We start from the raw sequence: 26,967 nt of genomic DNA, 5'->3' as shown, positions 1-26,967 counted from the left end.
GTGTCTTATTGAGGACTTAAAGTTAGAAAAGAACAGTGCTTGATATAAACGAAATGGACTGTGTTGTTGGTTCAAAAATATTTTTTTTATTGAAAAAAAAAAATATAAAAATTTTTTAACAAACGAATTTTTTGGTGATAAAAGTTTAAAATTTCCGAAGCAATTCAAAAAACTCTTACAAAAGAAACACGTTTTCGGTACACGTTAAATAAATGCTACTTTTTCCTTCTAATATTATTCTTATAGTATACTATAAGCCTAATTTTATAAATAAATAAACTAAAGGGATTTTTTGTTTGTCATTATAACAACCTGTAAAAGTGTCAACGTTCATAGGAAAAAATCTAAAATTACAGCGAAAAGCACATTGTAAACAATGTTTGTTTGTCTAAAATTCCGTTTGGGAGGAAAGAATTTGTTTAAGCGAATATATTTGCCACGTGTGACCGTACCGTTAGATTATACAGTCCATTGTTATACCTGATTTAGTGATTTTTTCTCTTATCAATGAACCCCACAAGTTCTACATTTAGCTCAATGACCTGGTACTCCTTTTTTATCGCCAAGTCCGCACAGCGTGTCACAGTACCATTTAGAAAAGCATTGCAAAGCATATACATGACCAAGAACTGACATTTAGGAACCCAATCAATAACAGTTTTCATCTCAATCAGTGTCTGGGATTAAACGCCTTACCCCTATGCGCACCATAAAATTCTGATGATATATCATATTATTATTTCCAGTGCTATGTATATTCAAATAATAAATCGTATCTTTTATATATGTTTTAGCTTTTTCCTGCTACATATAACGGAAAAGACGAAATTCCAACATTTGCATTTTGAATATTTGAAATACAAGAAATTATTAAATCTTTGCGACTGGTGATTCAAAAGTTCCCTTGACCATGCTATAAAATCATATTGGAACAATTCACATACTTTGAATATGCGACATCAAACATGTTCGATAGGAGATGGATGGTTTACGCACAAAAGATTAAACAAACGTAAGCATTCAATGCTTTACTCTTTGCCAAAGAAAAAGAAGTTGGGCATTTCGTGAGAATCTGCCATTTGTATGAGTCGCTTTGTTTGTTAAACACTAATTACGGCTATAAGCAATGAGCTGAGTTTGTTAGATCATATTTGTGTTACATATACGTTAGTATGTTTGTGTATACAATCAGAGAAACTTAACGAACGTTGAACAAATAGTGGCCGTTTTAGGCTGACACTCTATGCTTGGCTTTGAAAGCCCTGAGAACGCGAATACTCAACACACAAAACATACACCACACCACCACTGATCATAGAATATCGGAAAAAATCATCGTCAAGTATTGAGTTTTACTGTGAGGCTTTGCAAAAAAACCGAAAACTTTTATTTATAGATCCCCCGTATGTGATCAACGTTTAGTCGATGTCTTCTAGGCACCATTGACGGTTAAGAACCAAAAAGGAAGAGCGGGGTTGGGAACTTTCCAAATTGGAGAGAAAAAAAGAAAATATTATTTATAAAACGGAAACGGATATACAAATTTTGAAAGAAGCACACATACGCATAAACAAAGTGAGTTGAATTTTAATAAGAAGAGAAAAAACTATTGACTTTTAATAAACAAAATGAAAATTACAATAAAAATATGAACAAATTGTGATTGTGCAAGTGATTATGTGGATAAAAAATAATAACTTTCCAATAAGGTTGATGGATGCTCTGCAAAAGGACTACACAAATATATGTGATAAAAATAAAGTTATGGATTATTGTTGCAGCACTTAATATTTCATTCATTTGGATTTAAAAGTTGTTATTTACGTTTTAATTAATGCGTTTACTGGGGCTAAACACAATTTACTTTAAATAACTCATTTTCTGGTTGACCTTAACCCAAAACATTACTTAATTTTTGTACACAAGAATGTTTCTGCACTTGATAATTCTCCAATTACTTGAGGCTTTTATGAAAAGATTCAATGCAATCAATGTGTGAATGGTTAGAGAAATATTTTTGAAAAATAAAGAAACAAACCCAGAATACAATTCAAAATGCATATGTACTAAGGTTGGATTGTAAACAATATATAAATAAAATTTTAGACCAAAGAAGTTTCTTTTCATTGCTTTTAAAGATAAATAAATCTTTGTCCCAATAAATTCCATATGATGTTAATGAAAATAGAATTTATATTCCGAAAATATAAATTTATTTTTTGTTTTGTGGATTCATCTGGATTATTAAACTATTAAGATGATAAAGAAACATAATTTAATTTAAGAAAAATAAATAAATTACTTTATAAAAAAAAAATAATTTCTAACATCCTTGACTTTAAAATACATAATCATTCTAGATCAAAAGTCATTAGATCTGAAATGACCTTTCAAACAATTCTCGGTATCAAAGTGCATGTTTTCAAATATTAAATAGGTATATTAGAACACAAAACATAGCATATAAATAATAACAACTCAACGATTATCTTCTATGAGTATAGTAAATGAATAGTAGATTATTGAATAAATTAACCATAGTAGTATTTGATAGAAGGATAGGAGATTATGCAACTATAACGCTGAGCTATTGGCATTATATGTGTAAATGCACAGAAAAAGTAAATTTTTGTTGTAATAAGTAAACAAACCAATTGTATAAAAATTATTCTAAATTAATTTATATGTATTTTTACTAAAATTCCCTTTTTAGTTGCGATTTTATTAATCTCAAGCAGCGTTGTCAAGTGGCTTTAAGCTTTTTCTCTGGCTTTTTTTAAACTTTTTAGCGGCTTTTAGCCATTATTATTATACCCTCCACCATAGTATGGGGGGTATATTATCTTTGTCATTCCGTTTATACCCCAGATTTGGCATGCAGAGCCTCTTAAAAAAGCAAATGTTCAAGTTTCATATGTGGTGTTAGTATATGGTCCATAATTATATATAGCTCCATATAAACCGATCTCCAGATGTACACACAAAAAAATTTCACGAAAAATTTTCCAATAAAAATTTTAATTGAGTTTTAAAAAATATTCAATTAAAAATTTAATTTACTCAACAAATTTTTTAATTGAAACAAAAATCAATCACAAAAATAATAGTATCAATTAAGTTTTTAATTGGATCAATTAACTTTTTAATTGGCCTTCAATTAATTTTTTATTGATACTATCATTTCTGTGATTGAAGACATTTCAATTAAAAATTAATTGGATCAATTAATTTCGTGATTGAATCAGAAAATTTTTTTGTGTGTAGCTTTTCGGAGCCTCTTGGAGGAGCAAATTTCATTCGAGTCGGTTGAAATTTTGTACGTTGTGTTAGTATATGGCCACTAACAATCATGCAAAAATTGGTCTATAGCAGGAAGAAAACTTTCGGTTAATTTTAGAAAATTTTGAATATTTTTAGAAATTTTTAACTAAATAGTATTACAAACGCTAATATCACGCCGATATCACAGAAATAAGTAAATATTTTTCAACAAATCCAAGAACATTTATTAGACATAATTAAGTTTTTTCACTTGTTAAAGAAAATTTTGTAGTTTGAAGGAAAAAATTGATGTTCAAAATTGCAAGAATGTCTTTAGTGACATACGAAGTTCATGATGAACGCATTTCTAGTAAAATATACAAATTTAAAGAAATAATGAACTATGTTGCGAGGAATACGAATTCAGTAAATCTTTATGCTTAATTTGTGTATAATTTGTTCCCGTTTTTTAGTTAATTTAACTAACCTACGCAAACAATTATTAGAGTAAAGGAAACTTTCTCCAAACTTAATAATTCCATGAACTAAAATAAAGTTAAACTGGCTTTAGTGAAATAGAGAGTTCACTTTTTGTTGAGTGTGCACATATGATTAGTTTTTGATTAAAAACTAACGGAAATATTTATGTTTTAATTAAAATTTCTCCAACATGTAGAAGTTTCCTTGACTTTAATAACATTAGTTTACAAAAAAAAATGCATGTACACTTGATGAAAATCAACTTTTCTTATGTATTTTGAGCTGCTGAATTCGAAAAAATTTTAAAACATTTTTTATGGAACAGTTTTTGAGATATCTCGAGTTATAAATGTCCGATTATAACGGACATTAGTGGTTCAAAAAATATCAATGCGAAAATTCAAAATTTTCAAAAAAATCGTATTTTACAATGGACCTTTTCCGCCAGAAAAGTATAAACCATTTAAAATTTTTTTTCTCTTCATGGTCGTATAGACGATACTCTAACGTAAGTAATAAGACCAACTAGAAGAAAAACGACCGAAAAATGACAAAGTTATAAGCAAGATGTCTCAAAAACTGTTCCATAAAAAATTTTTAAACCTTTTTTTTCGAATTCAGCAGCTCAAAATACATATGAAAAGTTGGTTTTCATCAAGTGTTAATTTTGAGTGTAAACTAGTGTAATTGTTTGTGTACGTTAATTAAATTAACTAAAAAGGGGGAAAATTATACACAAATGAAACACAAAAATTTACTAAATTCGAATTTCCCACAAAATTTTTGAAAAATTTCTTAAATTTTGTACATTTTACCCGAAACGTTTCCAATTTTTTGTAGCTATCAACGCAAACAATTGCTTGGCACCTGGTGCCACCCGTATGGTTGAGTTTAAGCATAAAATTATTTTAATGAGTACCATGTGAAGTACTAGAATTCATCCATTCTTTAAATTAATTATAAAAAATAATTCTTAATATGCAAAACTCAACGAAGCAAACATAATGGAAATGTGATTAATTTTCTAATGTTGTCACTTTTTTTGTAAAAAAAAATTAGAATTTGTTCTCACCTCCATACCATTAGGTGTACTAATGAAAGCCCAGGTACGTAATAATTACATGTATGACTATGAGTGTGAGAAAATTGCGGGTAATTTGAATTTGGCCATGAAAATTTAAAGATTAGTTAGACAGGTATTGACTAAATTTTTTGTTTCTTTTCTACTCTCAAATGATTCATACCGGTTGAGAAAATATGGCATCTTTATACCCAAGCTTATTTATTTGTTTAACTAGTTTGGACGTTCCTTCTCTAGGTTTTGGATACACTTTGGTAGTATTAAGATTTTATACGATTTGTTTTCTTTTCTTGTTGGCTGTTAATGAGCTAGTTTCGTTCCTATCTCAAGATGTGAGTGTAAAGTGTGAAAATTAAATATTAGTCGATGCTGTTATCTTCGAACGGATACAACAGAATTGTTGAACAATTTAAATTACTTAAATGTATTTATTTTCAATGATTTTGTCAATATTTGTCTAACGATAAAACATCGATTAACTAATCTTCTCATTAGCTTCGACCGGCTGTGGGTTTATAATTTTATATGTTTTGTTCATTTTTAGACTAAATATATTTAAGGAATCTCGAAAGAGGGAGGGGTAAAGAAATGATTAAGCATAGCGACGACCATAAAAATTCACAAAAAACGATATTTAAGGACGACTCTATTCTAACAAGTGGATTCAACCCCACCATCGATCGAAAACCAAAAAGTTTTTCTGCAGTGAATTATCTCCTCTCAGCAATTTCTTTCTGAATTGTGAAACGCCGGACTCGATTATAAAAAGGGGGTCAATGAGCTTAACATAGATTCGGGCAGCACTGATTGATAAGAGCGACGTTAACCACATGTGCTATCACAATGGACTGAATAGACCTAACCTAATCTATATTTTAAGTAAGGATCCTAAATTGCAATTCAATTGCAATTCGGTACTACGCAGAAAAAAGTCCGTAGATAAACTAATGCAAAATTTCGCTTACTTTTATTGGAAATGATAATTTGTTTGTAATTAAATTTTATTATTTTTTTTTGGAAATTTTTCGCAGCCCAAGGAAATTTTACTTATCCTAAGTATGTCTCAAAAATGTAATGAACTAAACGTGGGTATAAAGTTCATTGACCGTGTACATAAATTCAATATCAACTAAGGCCGAAGAAAATTATCGTACGATTACTAAAAAGTAGTACAAATGTCAAAACGGTTATGATTTGGCTCCAATATATTTTTTTTAATTTTAGTATTATTTTGGTAAATTGTAGTTAAAAAGAAATCTTGAAAAGTGGAGTTCAGTTGATGGTTCATTTTTCCCATTGAACATTTTGATTGTTTTTCCTGTGTAGTTATTAATACTAAATAATTAATACATCAACAAATATTATGTCAAAACTAAATCTAAATTTGTCCAAAAAGCTCAATTAATAATTGTAAAATTAGATATTATGTCAAAACTCGACTTCTCCAAAAACTGTAAGGATGGATAAATATGGAGATAAAATTGAGACCTGTACAAAAAATCAATGACTTTAAACAAATTTGAAAAATTGGATTTCACCATTCTATATAAAGTCTTTGCGGTCCATACATCGATGTAATATAATTTTGGTTCATGGTACAATGCTCATCTTGATTTCTAAATTCTATCAAAGCCAAATAGAATGGTATGTATAAATTAACATTGCCATTGTTATTGCCTGGCAGGTGTCTAATTACACTTTTAATCTTTAGTGTTATAAATGACCTTGGAAGTTTGTAAAATGGTACTGTAATAACTGTTATGTTTCTATAATTCAATTAAATGGAAATGTCTAGAAGTTCTTTTTTCTGTAACAATAATCCCAATATTAATGTATAATGCAATTGTCAACTACTCTAATAGTGTGAATTATTATGATTTGTGCAACTGTTACTAAAATATAAGTAATGAAAATCTGCCATAACCGTTTGCCCTTACAAAAGCAATTGTTCACATTGTCCATCTGGTTCATTAATAATATCTAGAAGTAATTTAGATCGAAAAGAAAACTTTGGTTAATTTTATAAAATTGAGGTTAATTTTAGAAGTTTTTAACTAAAGTATATTACAAACACAGATATCACAAAAATAAGTAAATATTTTTCGACAAACTCAAGAAAATTTATTAGACATAATTAAAAGAAAAGAAATTTTTCAAAACATATAATTTCGGGAATTAAAAGAGAGTTTAGTGAAATATGGGGTTCACTTTTATTGAGTGTATGTTAAGTGTAGTTTATATCGAACAATATTTCGATATAACTCCCTTTTCAATCTCCCGATTTAACTTTTATGTTATAATCTATGTGTCCTCCATTTTCACCGGACGTGCCCGCAATTTATTTTGGACAAATAAAGGGCACTAAATATTATTAATATTAATGCTTTTTTATCAATGTATACAACAAAGTCCATAGTATCTACAATTTACTACAAATTCGATATTAACCGAATCGTTTATGAGGAGATGTTCCCAAAGAAAATTATTGCGTATATTTCATGGTGATGGGTATTAAAGATTCGATCCGGTCGAACTTTTGTACGTTGTTCTACGCATAATATCTCATCAGTAAAAATTTCGATAAAGTAACGTTTTCTCGAGTCACAATACCAGTTTTTAATTTGAATAATTTGAACAGGAATATAAATATAAACGTTTATGCAATAATCTATTTAATTTTGCCATTAATAAGTAATGTTGCCTTTATCCAAATCCTCACTACTTGTAAATATTTGCAAAACATAATTTACATACACCCTCAAAAAAAATCGCTTCTTTAACATATGTTCCAAACATATTTTGCAGGAAGCACATATATTATTGCATACTGCCGAAACATTAATATGTTTGTTTTATGTGAACATATTATATGTTTGGAAGCATTTTGAGCCAAAAATATTATATGCTTGGAAGAATTTTTCCCAAACACGATTGTGCTCATTCCCTAACATACTCGTAATTTTCACTTCCACCAAATTGTTTAGTTATTGGCACCTTTCTCTGTAATACAAATAATGTTGAATAAATTATTCACTTTTATAAATTTTACCTTTCGCCTGCACGGAGAATCGAACCGAGGACCATACAGTTTGTAAGCCAACACACTATCCACTGGGCTACGTAGCTGTTATAGTCACCAGTAGATAATTATCGTTTTAAGTTACATTTATATAGCATAGTTTGCAGCGCCCACGAGCCCATGCAAACATAACATTATTTAACAGAAACATACATATTTTTGCCACGTGGAGCAGTGGTTAGCATGTCTGCCTTGCATGCAAAGGGTCGTGGGTTCAATCCCTGCTCCAACCGAACATTTTTTTTTTTTTTTTTTTAATTTACACATTTATATTTATACTATATTAATTTTTTTAAATGAAACATCGAAATGTGCGTTATTAAAGATTTATAGTCAGTAACAGTGCTTGATATAAACGAAATTGAATGATTTTTGGATAAAATATTTTTTATTGCAAAAATAACAATCTTGTAATAAAAAACTGTTTTTGTACAAAACTTTAAAATTTGGAAGGAATTCAAAAACTAACAAAAGAAGAACGTGGAGTCGAGTATAAACATACATACATAATTTTATAATATAAACATAAATTTATTTAGGAGTGAACAGTTTTTTACTAGCATTTAACACCATCGCTCTAAAATTCCTTTTATTTTTCTTTAATAATTCATTTTAAAGAAAATAAACTTTTTAAATTGTTTTAGCTGCAAAGTCGAACTTAATGCCCGCTTTTATATTTGATGGTGTCCGTCAACTCCTCGTGGACTACTTTTTAATAAAGAGAAACTAAACTTTGTTTTTTTTACATTTTACTGTGTAATTTTTCACTATTTCCTCCTTATTTCATTTTACTGTCCCAACTCTAAATAGACTATAGTGCCCTTTCGTTATTTTTATGAAGACCCCTGATTTCTTGTAACAAACCAAGAAAAAAATTGTGCCCATCATGCCAAAATAATAAACAAAACACATGTCCACACATACATAAAATGCTGCTCTCAAGGCGAAAACATATGCTGTTTGTTTTTCAAATGTCTATTCTCCTGGTTCCGAATGTCTATTCTCTTTATTCAAATTAAATATTATTTAGACTTAAGCATATCAAATTTTTGGCCTTATTGATTCTTTCGCTGTGTTATGTTGATATCTTTCGTCAACTCTCCCGGTTTCCATCTCTATTTCTCTCTATACTCTCTCTGTCGCTTTGAATAAAATATCACAACATATGTATGTTTAGTTGAAATTTGTAAATTTATATATGTTTGTATTCACACATATGATTTTTATGAAACATTCATGCCCCAAACATAATATATTCTAACATATTAACATAGATGTCCCAAACATTTAGTGTTAGTTTAGGAAAATTACATGTTCGCACTTAAATATATTGTGGTTTAAAATCGTGCCCGAAACACATTTTGTTTATATCGGAACATATGAAAAACATATTTTTCTAACAGTGTATGAAGACGATTATCATGAGTGTTAACAATTTTAATTTTTCTGAGATAAAGGTTATTTCAAGTAAAACATCACTGATTTAATTAATTTGCCATTTGATCTTGCTTCATATATTTTGAAAGTCGAATTAAATGTGCTTGTTGACAACGTTTCCTCCAAATTAATACTTTTAAATAACTGTTAAAATTTAATATTCTTGTTTTTAATTTTCTTTTTCACTTATACGAGCGCATTCGTTGGAAAGATTAAGAACGGCGGATTTGTTTTTAAATCCAAAAGTTGACACAGAGTATTCGACAGTTAGGGGACCAGTCATGACGATCATATTTGCATTACACCCGTAATTATTTGGATTATAAATTGTTTAATTAGTTATGGATTTAGTTATACCTTTTTGGGGAATTTTACGATTCAATTTCAATAGGATCAAAAAAAATCAAATTGATGTAGTCGAATTGTATGGACAAGTAGCTGTCACAATTCCTCAAATGCTTTGAAAAATTTCATTCCAATGAATAGAGTGACTGAAGAAGTACTGTATATACTTCATAAGTATATAGAAATATTTGCCTACTTATCAATAATTTATTCCATGATATCTTTCTTTGTTAGAATATTTGCAATATTTTATTGAAAGTATTGCAGAAAGCGTTTACTTGCTCACTAGCTCAATTAGCTATGCTAAACACGTTAGCATGAATTAGAAGCGTTTTAGCCATCCCGAGTTTTGTTGATAAGATTTCAAAGGCGACAGGAAGAGGCGATAGAATTATTACGTGAAACTAACTCTATAGCTTGGACAATGAAAGCTCTGCCCATTATGGAATGAACATGAAATACGTACAAATCAAACGTCAAGCATTATGAATGAATGAATGGTCAGACAAAATTAGAATGGACGAATGCATATAGAGATGAGGTATGATCGATCAATGTTATGGGAAGCATTGGCACATCACACCTTCGGTTAAACTAAAAACAATTCGACATCAAGTTATGGTTGACTGGTGTTACGCGCATGTGCCTTGTCGTAATAGACTTACATATTTGCTTAACTTTAAATAATTTTTGAATAAATAAGACCTTTTTGCCACCATTTTGGGGGAAAACTTTCAGTAGAGAATTGCTAAAGTTTTTTCCCCTCATACTGTTTTATTGGCAGTTAGATGATACTGTTGGTAACTGATCATTTCTGACGGCCGTTTTGTTTTACAAACTTCCACTCACGTAGATCATTTACTACATTCGTAACATTTATCCATTCTCCAGTTGATGATTAATCCCGCAATCATGGAAAGAGTTTATTTGAAATTTTTATTACAAAAAATGTCAACTATTCATTGAATTACATTTTTGAGTTGTGTTTGTTTGATTACGTGATATCTTTATTTGTTATCAGCACGTTAAAGTTTATGTAAATAAATCATACCGATTGACACGTGACACGACAAGATGCTGTGATCAACAGGAACATGTTGTAATATGCCATGAAATGTGAAAAACTTTATTACAATTCTTCCGAAAGTATATAAAAAATTGTTGAAACTTTGAAAAATTTTTGTCTAAAAATGTACATCAATTCCGCTTTAATGAAATATTAACAAGAGAAATTAGATTTTGGAATCTGTTTGTATACAAACAACAAAGTTTTTAATAGTATTTGTTTTTTTATATTCCGTTATTACATTGATGATAAAATTAACTTTATATTTATTGCAAAAAAAAATTATTTAGTTTTAGTTTATTTTTTAAATTTTGTAAGCAATTTTTCCCCGCCCAAAGAATTTTTCTTTACTCCTAGTATGCTAATAACATTTCAATGACCATACAAATAAGTTCAATGCAAACTAAATCAGAAGCACGGTTGCCAGATTTTTTCGAGAGAGATCCCCAAAATTTCGAAATTATATCCCCAAAAAATCCCCAACTGAAATATGTGTCTCCATGAAATATCCCCAAAGGAAAATTCATGTAATTATATAATAATAATTTACCAAAAATTGGAGAAAATCCAAACAAAAATTATTTTATAAAAATTTTATTTATAAGAAATTTTGTCAAAATTTTATTTATAAGAAATTTTGTCAAAATTTTATTTCTTTAGAAAATTTTCTTAAAATTTTATTTCTATAGAAAATTTTATTTCATTGTTGTTGTTTTTTTTCTATAGAAAATTTTAATTCTATAGCAAATGTTGTCAAAATGCTATTTCTATAGAAAATTTTCTAAGATATCAATATTTTATTTCTATAAAAAATTTTTTCAAAATTTTACTTTTACAGAAAATTGTGTCAACATTTTTTTTATATCGCAAATAGTACCAACATTTTATTTCTATAAGAAATGTTAAAAAAAATGATTTCTATAGGAAACGTTGTGAAAATTTTATTTCTATAGAAAACTGTATCAAAATTTTATTTTTATATAATATTTTGTAAAAATTTTATTTCTATAGAAAATTGTTTCACAATTTTATTTCTATAGAAAATGTAGTCAAAATTTTATTTCTATAGCAAATGTTGTCAAAATTACATTTCTAAGAAAAATTTTGTCAAAATTGTATGCGTTTAAAAAAGTTTGTCAAAAATTTACTTCTATAGAAAATGGTGTCAACATTTTATTTCTATAGCTGATATTGTCAAATTTTTATTTCTATAGAAAATTAAAAAAAAAATGTTTTTACAGCAAATATTATCAAAGTTTTGTTTCTATTGAAAATTTTGTCAAAATTTTATTTCTATAGAAAGTTTGTGAATTACCTCTAAGTTGGAGAGGAATATTTTGCAAAATCTACCAAAGCCCATAAACGTTATTATACTTCGCTTTTATACTTTCTATAACAAATTTAATACTGTGATTGAAAGTGGAAATATCCCTAGAAAAATCCCCAAATCACGATTTTATCCCCAGATCCCCAAAGCGAAAAAATATCCCCAACCACGAGAAAAATTCCCCAGTTTGGAGAAAAATCCCCTAATCTCTCAACACTGATCAGAAGAAGCTTTTCATACACTTCTCAACAAAAAAAAAAAAATAACTACAGCGTGGTTAAAATGGTAATAATATGTCGCCTATGATTTGTTTCTTTATTTTTAGTACATTTTTGATTTTTGAGAAGGACGAATTTCGTATATGATAGTTAAAAATCCAAATAAATGTTTGTTAATTTAATTAATCTCGAAATTTGGAATACAATTTAGTTCAATATTCACAAGGGATAGCTCATCTCTCCCAAAACATAGCTTACGTTTTTGAACAAAAAGTCGACTTTTTCAACTAAAATACTCTGGATATTTTTCACTTTTGATGTTTGCCAAAATTTTCTAATCGAGTTTTAACGAAAATGTCGAATATTATATTTAGATTAAAAATGGAATGTGATGCCTATCTTTTTATGATAATATCTATCAATGATTTATATAGCTTATAAAAGGATACAGACAGGATTTTACGCGTTTCCCAAGATCTACTCAAAACCAAACTGGATCAACCCAGTTATGTTTATTATGAATCTGAGTATAACTCTTGTTTTTAATCCAAATTAGGGATTGTAATGAGAATTAAAAGTTGACTTTTCGAGTTTTTAAATCACATTCGAATTTTGCGATTAGTGAAAAGTCTACTTTTAACGTCGTAACTTTCGACTTTTTCGATGAGTTATCAGCAATAACGATCTGCATACATTGTATTTTCTTTTAGATTTTTGGATAAAAGTCGATTTTAACCAGACTTTCAAAAGAAAAAGTCGAAAGTAAAAATTCATAGGAAGAAAGGAGACACGTTTCTTTAGTTTGCTTAAAATTACTATCTGAATATGTAAAGATGTCAAAGAGAAAAGTGGCTTAAAATTATGTTACGACGAATTTGTCAACAAAAAAAAAACATTTGGGAATTTTCCTCTTACAAATTGAATCATTTTTTCTCCCACTGTACATCATCTTTTCATATAACTACAAGTCCCTTAATCTTATTTTTATTTCGTTTTGTTACACAGTAATGCAACAACACGAAATTTATTTTTAGAAACATGAAAGAAAGATGATGTACAGTGGAAGAAAAGATGATTCAATTTGTAAGAGGAAAATTCCCAAATGTTTTCTCCATAAGGAGTTAGCACAAAGAGCCTACAATTGAGTTATATCTCCCAGCCATAGGGTTTCCATATGGATAATTTTCAAAAGAGAACTTTCGCTTTTAAAAAAGAGAACATTTCAACTAAAAAAGAGTTTACAATAAAAAAATCTTTATTAAATAATTAATTATTATTGATGTTTAAATTAAAATAGTAATAGTTTCTAATGATAGAAACTAAATAAATACATATATAATAAAACAATAAAAAAAGAATCACATTTTCTTAAAAAATAAACAAAATAAATTCAAAAATACGCTGTCAAAAATAAAACACACATGTTCCTATGATCTCGCCCACAATTGACGACGACAACGAATTGGCGTATTTACGTCGTACGTTCAATTACATCTATTTCTAATTTGTACACAGTACGTCGAAACGTCGCAATTGTGTTCCGGCCTTTAATTTGTCAACAGATTTAACCCAGTAAACAATTAGTGGCGAACAATTGTGGCGAATTCCTACTAAATAAATAAAATTCCATCCATCTAGGATTTTTTTTTAAATAGAGTACATAAAGAGCACTGTTGGACATAAAAATACGGTACCAAAAAAAAGAGAGTGAACAAAAAGAGAACATGTTCTCTTTAAAAGAGATGTAATGGACAGCCTACCCAGCCAGATCTATACTAAAGGCTGTGGAAAGATTCATTCGCCCGAATCGAAACATGTACAGTCCAGGCGTATATAGATTTGTATCTGGCGTTCTCTTTTCAATGACTCTATTAATCATGTTCCTAAATCTAAATCTGTCCATAAAGCTCGATTAATAATTGTAAAATTAGATATTTTGGTTTACTTTCAAAATTGAATTGAAGTTTAATCACAATGCATACTCCGTTTCTTTCATATTGCATTTGTCGGGTGTCTAAAGTGAACTAATGTTCCAAGCACGTGCGAATTTCTAACCTGTCAAAATATCTCTGAATATATGTCCGTGTTGTCCAAATTTGATCTAGGGAAGACTTAATACGTTAGTATATGTATGCGTTTACATGAATATATTTTGCGTCGACAATCATGTCAAGTTTGGATTAACATAATTTAGTACTGCATAGCATACTTAATTAATAAACATTTTTGTTATGGTTCTTCTCGTGTAACTTATATCAGACACACGAGATAGTTCATTCCCTGCAATGGTATACATTGTTTGTATAGATCATAATGTTTCTGTAATACGTCATTAGAGGGATGGAGGGACATGTGCCGCCTATGTTTTTATGGATTATACCTCAGACTTTATTTCTGGCTGTCGTTGGTTTGTACTCAAGGAACGTGCTTAGTATTTTCAATCATTTCTGCGCAATCGATCGTTGTCTGATTGACTTTGCGACAGCAAAATTTTAACTATGAATGGATGTTCCAAGTTATCTTCCGCGTCGTTGTTCATATTAACATGCCTTTGTGAGAGTACCTATAAAATAATTGTATTTGTCTGCTTATGTTTGTATATTTAAATACACTTTATTTGGACATTTTTCTATTATTATTGTTAATGATCTACTAATATTAAAATATATTAAAAATGATCTATTCTGGTTAATGATTAGTATTAATAAGTTATAAATATTACTTACGTTTGGAATCTATCCCGTGGCAGTGCTTTAAAGTGAATAAATGTAAATAAACTGCAATAATAAAAGATACAATAAAATATAGATTTTCTAGATAGATTAATGATTATTTTTATTGATTTATTTAGTGAATTTCAAATACAACTAAATTTTAATATTTTTGCAAATTAAATTATGTGGTTAACGTTATAAGTGGGTATGAAGTTCTTTTTTTTTTGATAATAACATATTAATAAACAGTTATATCAACTACAAGAAAATGAAAACTATAACAATACATAATGTGATACATACATATAAAATACAATTAGCCGTAAAATTGATATTGAACACAGGAATGAATAAGACTATTATGATATTTTCCATAAATAAAAGCAATATAAAATAAAATGGTTAAAAACATTAAAATAAAACATAGTTAAAACATAATGCAAATTCTCAGAGTGATCAATATGAACGTCAAAATAACCATGAGCATGATTAATATCGAGAGAGTAATATCGCGACATAAGGGGATTTCAAATACTGCCGGTGCTTTCAATATTTACTAATATGAAAATAATTGAAACAGTGAGTGTGCTTAACATTATCAATGTGGTTAGTTCGTGGGCTTTATTTTGCAAAATTATTACTAACAGACAAGTTATTTTTGCGACTCACGCACGATATTATTCACAAGAATGACTTCCAATGTGATTCCCGCATGAGTCCCTAAATTCTAGCTCGTATGTAAGGTGTACATTCTCCATGGTAAACTTTTATCTAATGGTGATTTTGTTTGGTATAAAAGTTACAACACTCTTCAATGCAATGTCAATCGAATATCATAATTCTATACATATGTATACATAAGTAGAAGCCGCTACCAAAAATATCATTCTAAAGTAAATGTTTGTACATTATGAGTAAAATCATCGGCAAAGAAAACGTTGGTCTTAATTCAGATCTATACGTGACTGCCATATTATGTTCCATGATTCTAGGGAAACTCTAAAGAGCATTCAAATGTATTCCCTACATTATAATATTTTAATAGAATTTAGGTATGTCAAGGCCATCGTTGCCATATGTAATCACCCTGATTAACATCTTTTATCGTAGAATCACAAATTTGAAAATAGAAATTCAAAATAGTTCTTTATCTCAATGACTGAAGAACTGGTTTCTCTAATACAAAGCTCAGCTCACATCTTAACAACATTCCTTTGTTTCTTTTTTCTAAAAAAAACTAATATTTAAAATATCCACAAATTTTAATAATAGCACCTTTCAATGTTAAATATCAATTAAGTCCAAATATACGAGTACGCATTTGTATTCGCCATTGGTGGCTCGATGTCTGGCTTTGGTTACTTGCTTGCTTACCTTTCGATTCTTTAGTTAGCTTTGCTTCCGCTTCTTCCGCTGAAGAACAATATTATATAATATAATCAATATCTAATGGCATCTGAACCAGTGTTTTTGCTGACCTTGTTGAAGCCATGTATCACACAGATGGAAAGCACAACAGTATCTAATCTGGTTTACCACTTGTGTGTCAACACTACTTACACTTGCCATCTCTTGGTAGCTAAAAGAAAACAATTAAAACTTAGGAGTATTGGACCCCTAAGCAGGGATTTTTTAAAATCTCTTGCAATGATCTGAAGTTCGTTGAACTGTATCATCGATTGTAAGCGATGAGTTGTAGCAAGGGAGGTTGGAGGGTCTGGTTATTGTTAATATAATTAATAACCTAGTGTTGAGTTCAGCTATGAAATGTAAATCACCTGCATAAATGTTCGTTCATTCAGATTCGCTTTCATTATTCACTTCGTCGCGGAGTAGCTTCCGCATAATTTATTATTGGTCATCACCATGTTAACATTTCGAGTAATGAAATAATATCCAAGACCTGCTTAGCTTGGGGGGAGGTTAGTCATAGGTTTCGTCGTAAATAAGATCTGGCCAATACTTGACAAAAAGAGTTGTGAATAACTTATGTGGAAGATAAATGTGACAATAATTTAGCTAAAACATTTTGTAGTGCGAAAGTGATTAATTCGCATTGCATTCGAAAAATTGTATCTAATAACTAATAACAAATGCAACACATGTTAATATTAAATATAAAAGTTTTATACCTATTTTTTCATTTTAGTTAACTCTTTATTATAATTTATGAGTAGAAACTATAAATATTTAATATAAATAAATTTTACCATATTTCATGGTGCAAATTCCAGTTTTTTATAAAGTTGCAAATGTTTTTTATAAAACTGTAAAGTGTGAAATATAAAAGACTTAAGGTTAGAGAAGAACAGTACTTGATATAAACGAAATGGACTGAGTACAAATCAAATACTATTTTTTGTTGCAAAAATAACATTTTTGTAACAAAAAAAGGTTTTTGTATCAAGTTTGAAATTTACGAAGAAATTCAAAAACTCTTACAAAAGAGGAACGTTAAGTCGAGTATATACATATATAAATATTTTTCCATCGAATCCTAAAGTTAACGATAACCATTCAAAAGCACATTATATTAAAATTCTAAACAATAATTTTACAACCAACACATAAATTTATTTAGATGTGAACAATTGTTTGCTAGCATGTAACACCATTAATTTAGAAATACAAATAAATAATAATGAATGTTTATTAACGAATGTTTATTAACGAATAATTTTTTTCTTAATTTCACTTTTAAGGCCGGTATAAAGTTGGCATTATCGCGTTAAAATGGCCATGTCTACCCTTGTACTTTTCTTTAATAATTTATTTTAAAGAAAATAAACTTATTCAATTGTTGCTTTGGATCATTCCCCACCAAGTTATTTGCCGAAAAGAGTTATAATGTTATTCCGGTTTTACGGATTCGAGTTTTGCCGCCAAAATGAGAAATAATTTTAGCGGCAAAACTCGAACTCAATGCCCGCTTTTATTTTTGAAAGTATCCGTCAACTCCTCTTGGACTACTTATTAATAAAGAGGAACTAAACTTTGTTTTTATAATTCTTACTGTTTAATTTTTCACTGTTTCCCCCTGTTACTGTCACAACTCTAAAAAGAGTACACTGAAAAAAATATTGTCGTGAGACCAAAGATTTCATGTCCTTAAAATAAGAATACTTGCTTAGCTTAGAAGACGCATTTGTCTAATATAAAGTTTTTTCCTTGTTCAAAAGTCGATAAATTTATCAATGAAGTCGTGTTGTCCTTATAATTAAGTGATTTGACTTAAAAATGGGTATCATAGCATGAAAGAAAAAATGTTTGAACTAAGATCAACTTGACTTTAATAATTCAGAAAAATTCTTTAAAATTAATGAAATTGTGCCCTTTCGCTAGTTTTATGAAGATCCTTTTGTAATTTTTATATTTTCCACTGTTTTTTTTTTTTTTTTAATTTTCTTTGTTTGAATATTTTGACTTACTCGTCCTACGTTCCGATTTGTTTTGACCGAAACAAAAAAAAAAAAATTGTGCACATAATGCGAAAATGATAATCAAACCTCATGCTGTTTTTTTAATGTCTTTTCTCTTGGTTCCGAATGAGTATTCTCTCCGAATAATCATTTTAATATTCAAACTAATAATATTTTCACTTAAGCATATCAAATTTTTGGCGAAGTCTTATATCACAACATATATATGGTTACTCCAAAATGTGTAAATTAATATTTGTTTATATTCACACATATTAAAATGTATGGTTTAAATGTCGTAAAATTATATTTTAACGCGATAAGTATTATTTCTATTGTTAGTGTAACATTTCCAAAAATCGTGTTTGGACGTTCGTTGTAAGAATTATATGCTTCTGTGCAAATATTTTTGTGTTAAAAAATTTATTCACGTAAACATATTATGTTGTAACATATTAACATATCGATTGCAAACATAATATACTAGTTTTCAAACACAATATTCTTGTACCCACACATATTGTGTTAAATTTTTTGTCCCAAACATCATATTTTTGTATCCAAACATCTAAAAAAACACTTTTTCCTCCGTGTACTTGCCTATGAAAAATACTTTGATGCAGGGAATCCACGACCAAATGATAGATACCGGAGGAAAAAATGAAGCATCTAAAAGGGGCCAATTTTGATCTGATTAGATCCCCCAATTTTACATGGGTAGTTAAAATAACTACATTACAATAAGTACCCAGCACTTCCAAAGATGTTCTTTAATGATATTAATAAAACGCTAGTTGCTAGTTAGCATGATATTTTGTCAATTTCGAATCTTGGCACTTTATAAGATGATATTTTGTAATAAAATTTTTAGGTATCATAAAGTCAACTTAAAATATATTATTAAATAAAAAGTTTAACGAACACGGTGAATTTAATTATAATATAGACCATAATGGATCTGTATCTTTTAAAGACCCCGCTGAATTTCCAAACTTTAGTGATGCCAAGATCAGGTGAGAGTGGTAAGGTTGTGGAACACATCAGTGTTGTCAGATTAGGAATTTTTCCCCAAACAGGGCGTTTTTTTCTCATGGTTGGGGATACTTTTTTCACTTTGGGGATTTGGCTGGGGTAAAGTGGTCTTAAGGGCCAAATTATGGTAGAAATGGGCCTAACTATATTGAAGTTCAAAATTTGCCGTAATTTACGAGCTACTTTTTTTCTGTGTATGAATTTGAATTTGTTATAGTGTCTTTTTAAATTGTAGCTATGCATAATTATATTTGGTCTGTACTTGGCTTTTCGATTATGAAATAAATAAATGAAATTAATTTCTAACTAATAATAATAATTAATTTTCAGAACCCAGTTTGCTTTCGAAGAACATTGACCCACAAATCAACGTAATGAAATTGGTTAAACTCAGTTAAATAACAATAAATTGAACAAATTCAACGCAACCAACTTGTTTACATATTCAATTTCAATATCAATATGTTGATTAAACAAATAAATAAACTAGGCGTACTTCAGGACGCCTTTACTGGTTTCCCATAATAGTGACAATTTTTATATATATTCTTTACAAAGCTATTGTATGGCGAATTATTCAGGATATTTTTCATAAAAATTAGTGTTTTTTTTTTAATAAAACATAAATAATTGATATCACATTCATGTATGAGTTTAAACAATTATTGTAATTATTTTCTTGAAGAGTCATTTTATCTTTGGCTGAAGTTCATTATTATTTTACCTTATTTAATTACCTCGGAATTTTGGAGGTCTTTTTCATTGTGCGGAGGCGTGGCAAACCGAAAATCAACCTTAAGAATATTAACGTCTTGATTCTTGTTTTACATCACAAGTTGGACATTTTTTGGTAATTTGATTGGATGTTTATGTATTTCTTTTAATGTTCTAGCCTTTTTGTTCGTCTGCTTGCCTTTTTGCCTGGCTTTAAGAATTTCAAACAAAATTTATGAACAAGAGATGACTACCTTGACTTCTATCTTAAATCTTGATTTCTGTTTAGTTGGTTCATTTAGTGCCATTAGCTGCTGCTGTTCAATTCGGCAATGGTGCTAATACTTGTTTTAAACACGAACTAAGAATTCACCTCTATTCTAAACCCAACAGCATTCATTCTTGAAGCAACCGGGTATGTGTATGTTAGTTCTTGTAAGTTCAAGCCATTTAATGTGTTGCGTGCGAAGGGGTCCGAGGTGACAAAAGGCTCCTTTAGTGGAATGATAAAATTTAATTGGTTTTATGGGGAAAATATTTTAGTTTTATATGGATTTTTTTAAATCTTAAAAAATTTATTAGATTTTCTTTGGAAATAAAATCACTTATAATTGTATCCAAAAGTGATGCTTCAAAGCAATAGAAAAATGATAAATTAGATCTTGTCTAAGTGAACTCTATTGGATTCAAGCTATTGTTAGATGGATTCAAGCTCAAAAAACAGTGAACATATTTGGTTAATTTAGAAAATTTCGGTTAATTTTAGAAAATATGGACTAAACTGCACTGAAAAAACCGTGAACCCACTAAGAAAGACTATTCTAGTTATTTATAAATTTATATAAATTTATAAATTTGTAACAAAACTGTATTAGAAATGCAGATGTAATGCCGATATCACGAAAAAAGTAAATAATTTTCGACAAGTTCAAGAAAATGTATTAGACAAAATTATTATTTTTCACTTATTAAAGAAAATTTCGTAGTTCAAAATAGTTAATTAAAAATTAGTTAAACCCAAGGAAATTTTCTCAAAACATATTAACTAAATGAACTAAAATATAGTTTAATTGGCTTTAGTGTTCACTTTTTTTTTAATGTAGGAATCCATTGTGCAGATCCTAATAAAATTATATTTTAAATTAAACTATCCGTTTAAAAATTGGGGGATCTAATTAAATTTCAAAACTGTCGACTTTAGATCTAAGTAGGTTTTTCCCAGATATGATGAAACAGAAATTATATATATTAATTATATATAATTCCTGATATGACGAGATCTAACATCAAACCCTAATATACCCAGCAAAAAAAAGCGTCGCCAAAAAAGTAATGAAAATGTTCTTTTTGGATCCGGAAGTGGTGCAAAATTGACACAGAAGCGATGAATTTAACATGGGCTTGTCATAGGACGGAAGTCCTCCATTTCAACAGCCGTTTCACTGAATTTGCATCACTTCTTTAGATGTGATCCGAATTCAATGTTTTGGATGGAAATTAAACAATTCTGTGATATTTTGTCAAATAAATAATTTTTTATAATTTTTAATGGATGTTGTTGTTTTTTATTGCAGCTTAAAACCATACATTGACTAAACTACAAGTGTAGCTTAACCAACAGAGGAAAATAATGTTTGTTTTGAATTTATTTCGGCATAAGCCGGCTATCAATGTAAAACCTTTTTTCGGAGTGTTCAAGTGTTGTTTATAGTTGGGTTTAATAAACTGCCTGAATTTATTATGATAATTGGTTGATAGTTTTGCTGCAAGTAGAGGATGCTGATGAGGAATGTGGTAATTCCGAAACGTGCGTCCATCCAACCATCTTGCAGTCTATAGGGCTTTGCCCAAATAAATTTGACAAACATTCTTTTCCTCTGTTGGTTAAGCTACACTTGTAGTTTAGTCAATGTATGGTTTTAAGCTGCAATAAAAAACAACAACAATGCTTAAAGAACAAAACCAACAATAACAAAACAAAAAGAATGGAATTTTTAATGGATGCTAACGCTTGTCGGAAACGTTTGACCTCAAATATTTTCAAAAATTCACAATTTTTTCAGATTGGATTTAGCACTTTTTTCGACAAATTTTAAATGATTTGTACCATTTTATGAATTCTTACTCTGTTTTTAACCTATTTGAATCAAAAAAGTTAAAATTACCCATTAAAAGTATGAAAAAACTAAGTTATAAAAAATTGAATTAAAAGAACATCTTGTGTAGTTAAAATAAAGAACATCATTGTGAGTGCATCTTCTGGAAGTGCTTTTAAAGTTGTGCCTTTAAAAGCATATATATATATATATATATATATATATATATATATATATATATATATATATATATATATATATATATATATATATATATATATATATATATATATATATATATATATATATATATATATATATATATATATATATATATATATATATATATATATATATATATATATATATATATATATATATATATATATATATATATATATATATATATATATATATATAATTATAGCTAAGACTAATCCAATATTAAAATAGATCTGATCTAATTCCATAGTAATTATATATGATTAAATCTTACCATTTTCGGATTCATTCTTAGATTAGATTTCTCAATTTTTACTCGGGTAAAGGGATTTTTTTCTCTGCATTTGGGTGAAGGTTGAAGTGAATAAGTTACCCAATTGAATAAGCGTGTGCCGTGATTTAGAAAACTTAATTAATTTTTTCTATATGTTAAAGTTAGTTTCATTCTTATTTAAGTCATTTCAAGTAGAAAAATATTGTTATTGAAGTTAAAAGTGGAATTTTCAAAAAGTCGAAAAATACAGATGCTCGGTTATTTGAAAATTTTGAAAGTCGACTTTTCAAAACCAAAAAAAAACTATTTAAAGTTTTACACTTAATGCCAATAAAATTTAACAATTATGCTAATCTATAGTAAAACCAATTATATAAAATAGGCCATCAATTTTATACTAACGATGCCTTTAAAGTCATTCTATTCCATTGATGTGTCTTTAAAGTCATTCTATGTTTTATCATTCTCATGTTAATTCTTGGTGCAATTATACCACCTTTATTTACCATTAAAGGCTGATGATGAAATACAAGAATTAACTACAAAGCACCACCATCGTTAACCGCGAACTTGCAAACCGACTAAGCCTCTAGCATCAAATAAAACATCATTGAGATTTGAAATTGAATGAATAGCATTTTTCCCCTCTAGCATACAGATATCAACGTTTGCGGTGTAGTTGATACTACTTTGCAAGAATGTTTTATACCTACAACCGAATTTTATTGCATATGAGTTTTCTAGCGAAAAATGTTGCCATTGAACTCAAATCGTTGAAAGTCTTCTGATATTGCTAGGGGCTAAGACAATACAAAATATAAACAGGTGCGACCTGAGAATGGCATAGTACTACCCATTTAAAGTCAAACGTCATAGCCCAGACAATATACTAAATAAAGACGATAAGTGAACGAACAGAAAATTCTTTTGGATTTGAATTTTTGACAAACAAATGTTCCCAAATTTTTAAAATAATTTTAGCAAAGTTTCACAATTATCCTATTTTGCATTAAAATTACATATAATAAGTATTTCTGTCTAAAAATTTGTATTGCGCATTTAACAATAAACAACATTAAACATGTGTTAGTTTTTCAAAACAATTGTTTATATTGGTATAGATTTGTTGTCTGTGAAATATATTTACGTATTTTATCGGTTTTTAAGACTACGACTAAGTATATACACATTTTGTATAATTCTATTCATTAACTTTTCCCCGAAAATATACCTAGTACTAAACTCGGGAGTAAATATGCACATTAATTAACATATTTTTGCTTTGACAATAAAGTGTGGGAAATTTGGCTGTGTATTGCACCATCTCTCATATCGTCACCAAATGGTCCATCAAGATGCTAATTAGTGTTAAAATGTTCGTTTTTTTCTGGAGCGTTTGATGAATGCAAATGTACTTATTACCTCTATTACCTCTATTACCTCAATTACACTATGTAACAAATAATACAAAGTCCATCATTATTAATCGCATAATTTTGAATAACTTCAATAAACCGAAAAAAATCCTTCGTGAAACGAAAATAAATATATGAAGTTTTTACAAAAGAGTACGAATCCTTCATACATGTAATGAGCAATTTTATTTATTAACCACTCAATCGTAGTGTTTATTTCTGGATGCATTGGTAGCTTATTTTTGGTAGAATCACCCTTTACAGAAAAAAATCTTAAATTTTCTATACCAAACCATTGAATTTATTTAATTCAAATTTAAAGATATTTTTGTACCGTTTCTGTTTCCATCATTTCAGTTATCATTAAAGCAAAATGACGACCTACATGAGAGAGATCAATGAGCGCTACATGAGTCTATCCAAAGGTGTAGGTAAGTTGTACAATCACTCTTAAATTCCCGTTAAACTTTTTTTTTATAATCCTCTCATTTTGTCATTATAGATGAAACGATAGATAGCTGGTTCCTTATGAATTCTCCAGGCCCTGTATTTAGTATAGTGGCCGTTTATTTGATGATAGTTCTGAAAATTGGACCCGCCTTCATGAAAAACCGACAACCGTATCAATTGAAAAATATTATGGTTGCTTATAATGCCTTCCAGGTGTGCTACTCGATATGGATGTGTCGCACGGTAAATATTTTAAACGATGTATACATTATTATCTTTACACTGAGACTGCATTTTATATTTTCCTTACAGTCGTTACGCGAAAGCCGTATCACCGATACTCTCATGGCCAAGAAATGCGAGATTCATAGAAATCGGGAACAAAGTTTGGCCTTGTATTCTGGAGCTTGGTTCTATTTCTTCTCCAAGATTATCGATCTTTTGGATACCTGCTTCTTTGTGTTACGTAAAAAACAAAACCAAGTTACTTTCTTACATGTTTATCATCACACCATTACTGCCCTATTCTCATGGATGTATTTGAAATATGCTCCAGGTAAAATATTTGCTTATATATATCCTTTCGTATGCCATACTAAAATTTCGTTTTATCTTATAGGCGAACAAGGCGTTGTTATTGGTATCCTTAACTCTGGTGTACACATCATTATGTATTTCTATTACATGGTTGCCGCCATGGGTCCCCAATATCAAAAATACTTGTGGTGGAAGAAATACATGACCAGCATCCAGTTGATTCAATTTGTCTTGATTATGGCCTACATGGTTACCATTGCTCTCAAGGGTTGCAATATGCCCAAGACTTTGACATTCTTCTTCATTGCCAATACCATGATCTTCCTGTATTTGTTCGGTAACTTCTATAAGAGAACCTATAATTCAAAGAATGGTGGAGCCACGAAAGCAGCACTTCAAGCTGCTAATGGCTTGGGCTGCATACCCTCCAAGGCTTTCTTGACGCAGGGAGATCAAATGAAACGATTAATCGACAACAACAATAACATCACTATGAAATCGACCAAAGCAGAGTAGAACCTATGGTGTCCAAGGGGGGTTAAAATCGTGTACTAGCGTACTACTCTTAAGTTAACTTAGTTTCTAAGCCATCGTAGAGATAGTTCTTCGTCGTCATCATTCTGTTTTAATTTTTAGTTATTTTTTTTAATTTCTAAGTAGGTCTGATTTGTAAATGTTTTCTTCTATTTTTTTATTTCGAATCGATTTCGTTTCTTCTTCATCCTGCTGCTTAACTTCTTAACAGTTGATTCATCTCGGCTACACTTGAAAATTTAGTATTTTTAAATGGATAAATTTCCACCCATAACATTACAAGCGACACATAATTTCTTTTCTGTCAAACGAGTTTCTACATCAATGAGGATAACTTTTACTACTCTAGTAGATTTTCATGTAATTATTTTTTATTTGATTTCATGTCTGCAACAAATTGTTAAGCTTTTAAAAATCGTTTAATATTGAATTCTTTATTGAATCCTACAGGTAAAGAAAACACCACAAATGAAATTTTAGACAATAGAAATTTGAATGTGACAATAAGTATTTTTTTAAAGTTTCCAATCTGTTTTATTTTCTCTTTAACCCCAAAAAAAGGGTCAATTTTCCTAAACTCTCGTTTCTGAGAAAAGAAAACTACTTTTTGAGTGTAGTTAGTTTTTCAGTGTACTATAGTCCCATAGTTTTGAGCTTATCTTTAAGCCGCCTATTGTGGATTTGGGGCATCGGTGCCGGCATTTCAATATGTGTGAATGTGATATATGTCTGAATGATATTAGCTTGTAAATATGTATGTTAGTTTGTTTGAATGTCCGATTCTAAGAAAATCTCGAAAACCATCACACATGTCAATACATGTGTGTATGATAGTGAGTGTTCTTAGATACCCAATAAATTCCAAGAAGAGAAACGAGAACGATATTCGCCAATGTAAACGTATGCGAATTATTGTTTGCGTATACAAATACAAACATTAAAATACATATACACATACAATGTATGGAAGTATCTCTAATGGATGCTACATATGATTGTGCGTGCCAATTTTCGATTTAGGTACAAATAAACGGATTTCCAAATATTATGTTAATAATGACTTTGTTTTGTCTAAATGGGAGTTTAAAAGGTGAGTATTACACTGGTGAAACAATCGAAATATTAACGAAATGTGTAATTCAAATTGAGCCAAAGACACAAATTCATAAACTTCAAGAAATTGTTAATTATTATACGGATTTTCTGCTTAAGGACGTACAATTTCGTTATGTTTCGTTTATTTTCATGAAACATAGTGGAGAAAAA

At 29.1% G+C, this 26,967-nt stretch overlaps 1 protein-coding gene across 1 annotated transcript; it reads left to right on the top strand.

The window, feature by feature from the left end:
* The first annotated feature begins 1,324 nt into the window (after positions 1-1,324).
* bond (elongation of very long chain fatty acid james bond protein) lies at positions 1,325-26,758 on the top strand. Its single transcript, XM_075294862.1, has 5 exons — positions 1,325-1,575; positions 24,538-24,611; positions 24,683-24,873; positions 24,943-25,186; positions 25,250-26,758. The coding sequence occupies exons 2-5, from the start codon at positions 24,554-24,556 to the stop codon at positions 25,681-25,683; spliced, it is 927 nt and encodes a 308-aa protein (XP_075150977.1). The 5' UTR covers positions 1,325-1,575; positions 24,538-24,553; the 3' UTR covers positions 25,684-26,758.
* The last annotated feature ends 209 nt before the right edge of the window (positions 26,759-26,967 follow it).

The sequence above is a fragment of the Haematobia irritans genome, chromosome 1 (genome assembly GCF_050003625.1).
Source record: "Haematobia irritans isolate KBUSLIRL chromosome 1, ASM5000362v1, whole genome shotgun sequence".
NCBI classification, from domain to species: domain Eukaryota; kingdom Metazoa; phylum Arthropoda; class Insecta; order Diptera; family Muscidae; genus Haematobia; species Haematobia irritans.
Note: the sequence above shows the minus strand (reverse complement) of the source record. Positions and strands in the feature narration are given on the sequence as shown.

What these genes read in the sequence shown, in the direction of transcription:
- bond (XM_075294862.1), top strand. Translation starts at nt 24,554, where the DNA reads ATGACGACCTACATGAGAGAGATCAATGAGCGCTACATGAGTCTATCC. An exon ending in CGATATGGATGTGTCGCACG is followed by an intron (nt 24,874 to 24,942) that starts GTAAATATTTTA and finishes TTTTCCTTACAG; the next exon opens with TCGTTACGCGAAAGCCGTAT. An exon ending in GTATTTGAAATATGCTCCAG is followed by an intron (nt 25,187 to 25,249) that starts GTAAAATATTTG and finishes TTTATCTTATAG; the next exon opens with GCGAACAAGGCGTTGTTATT.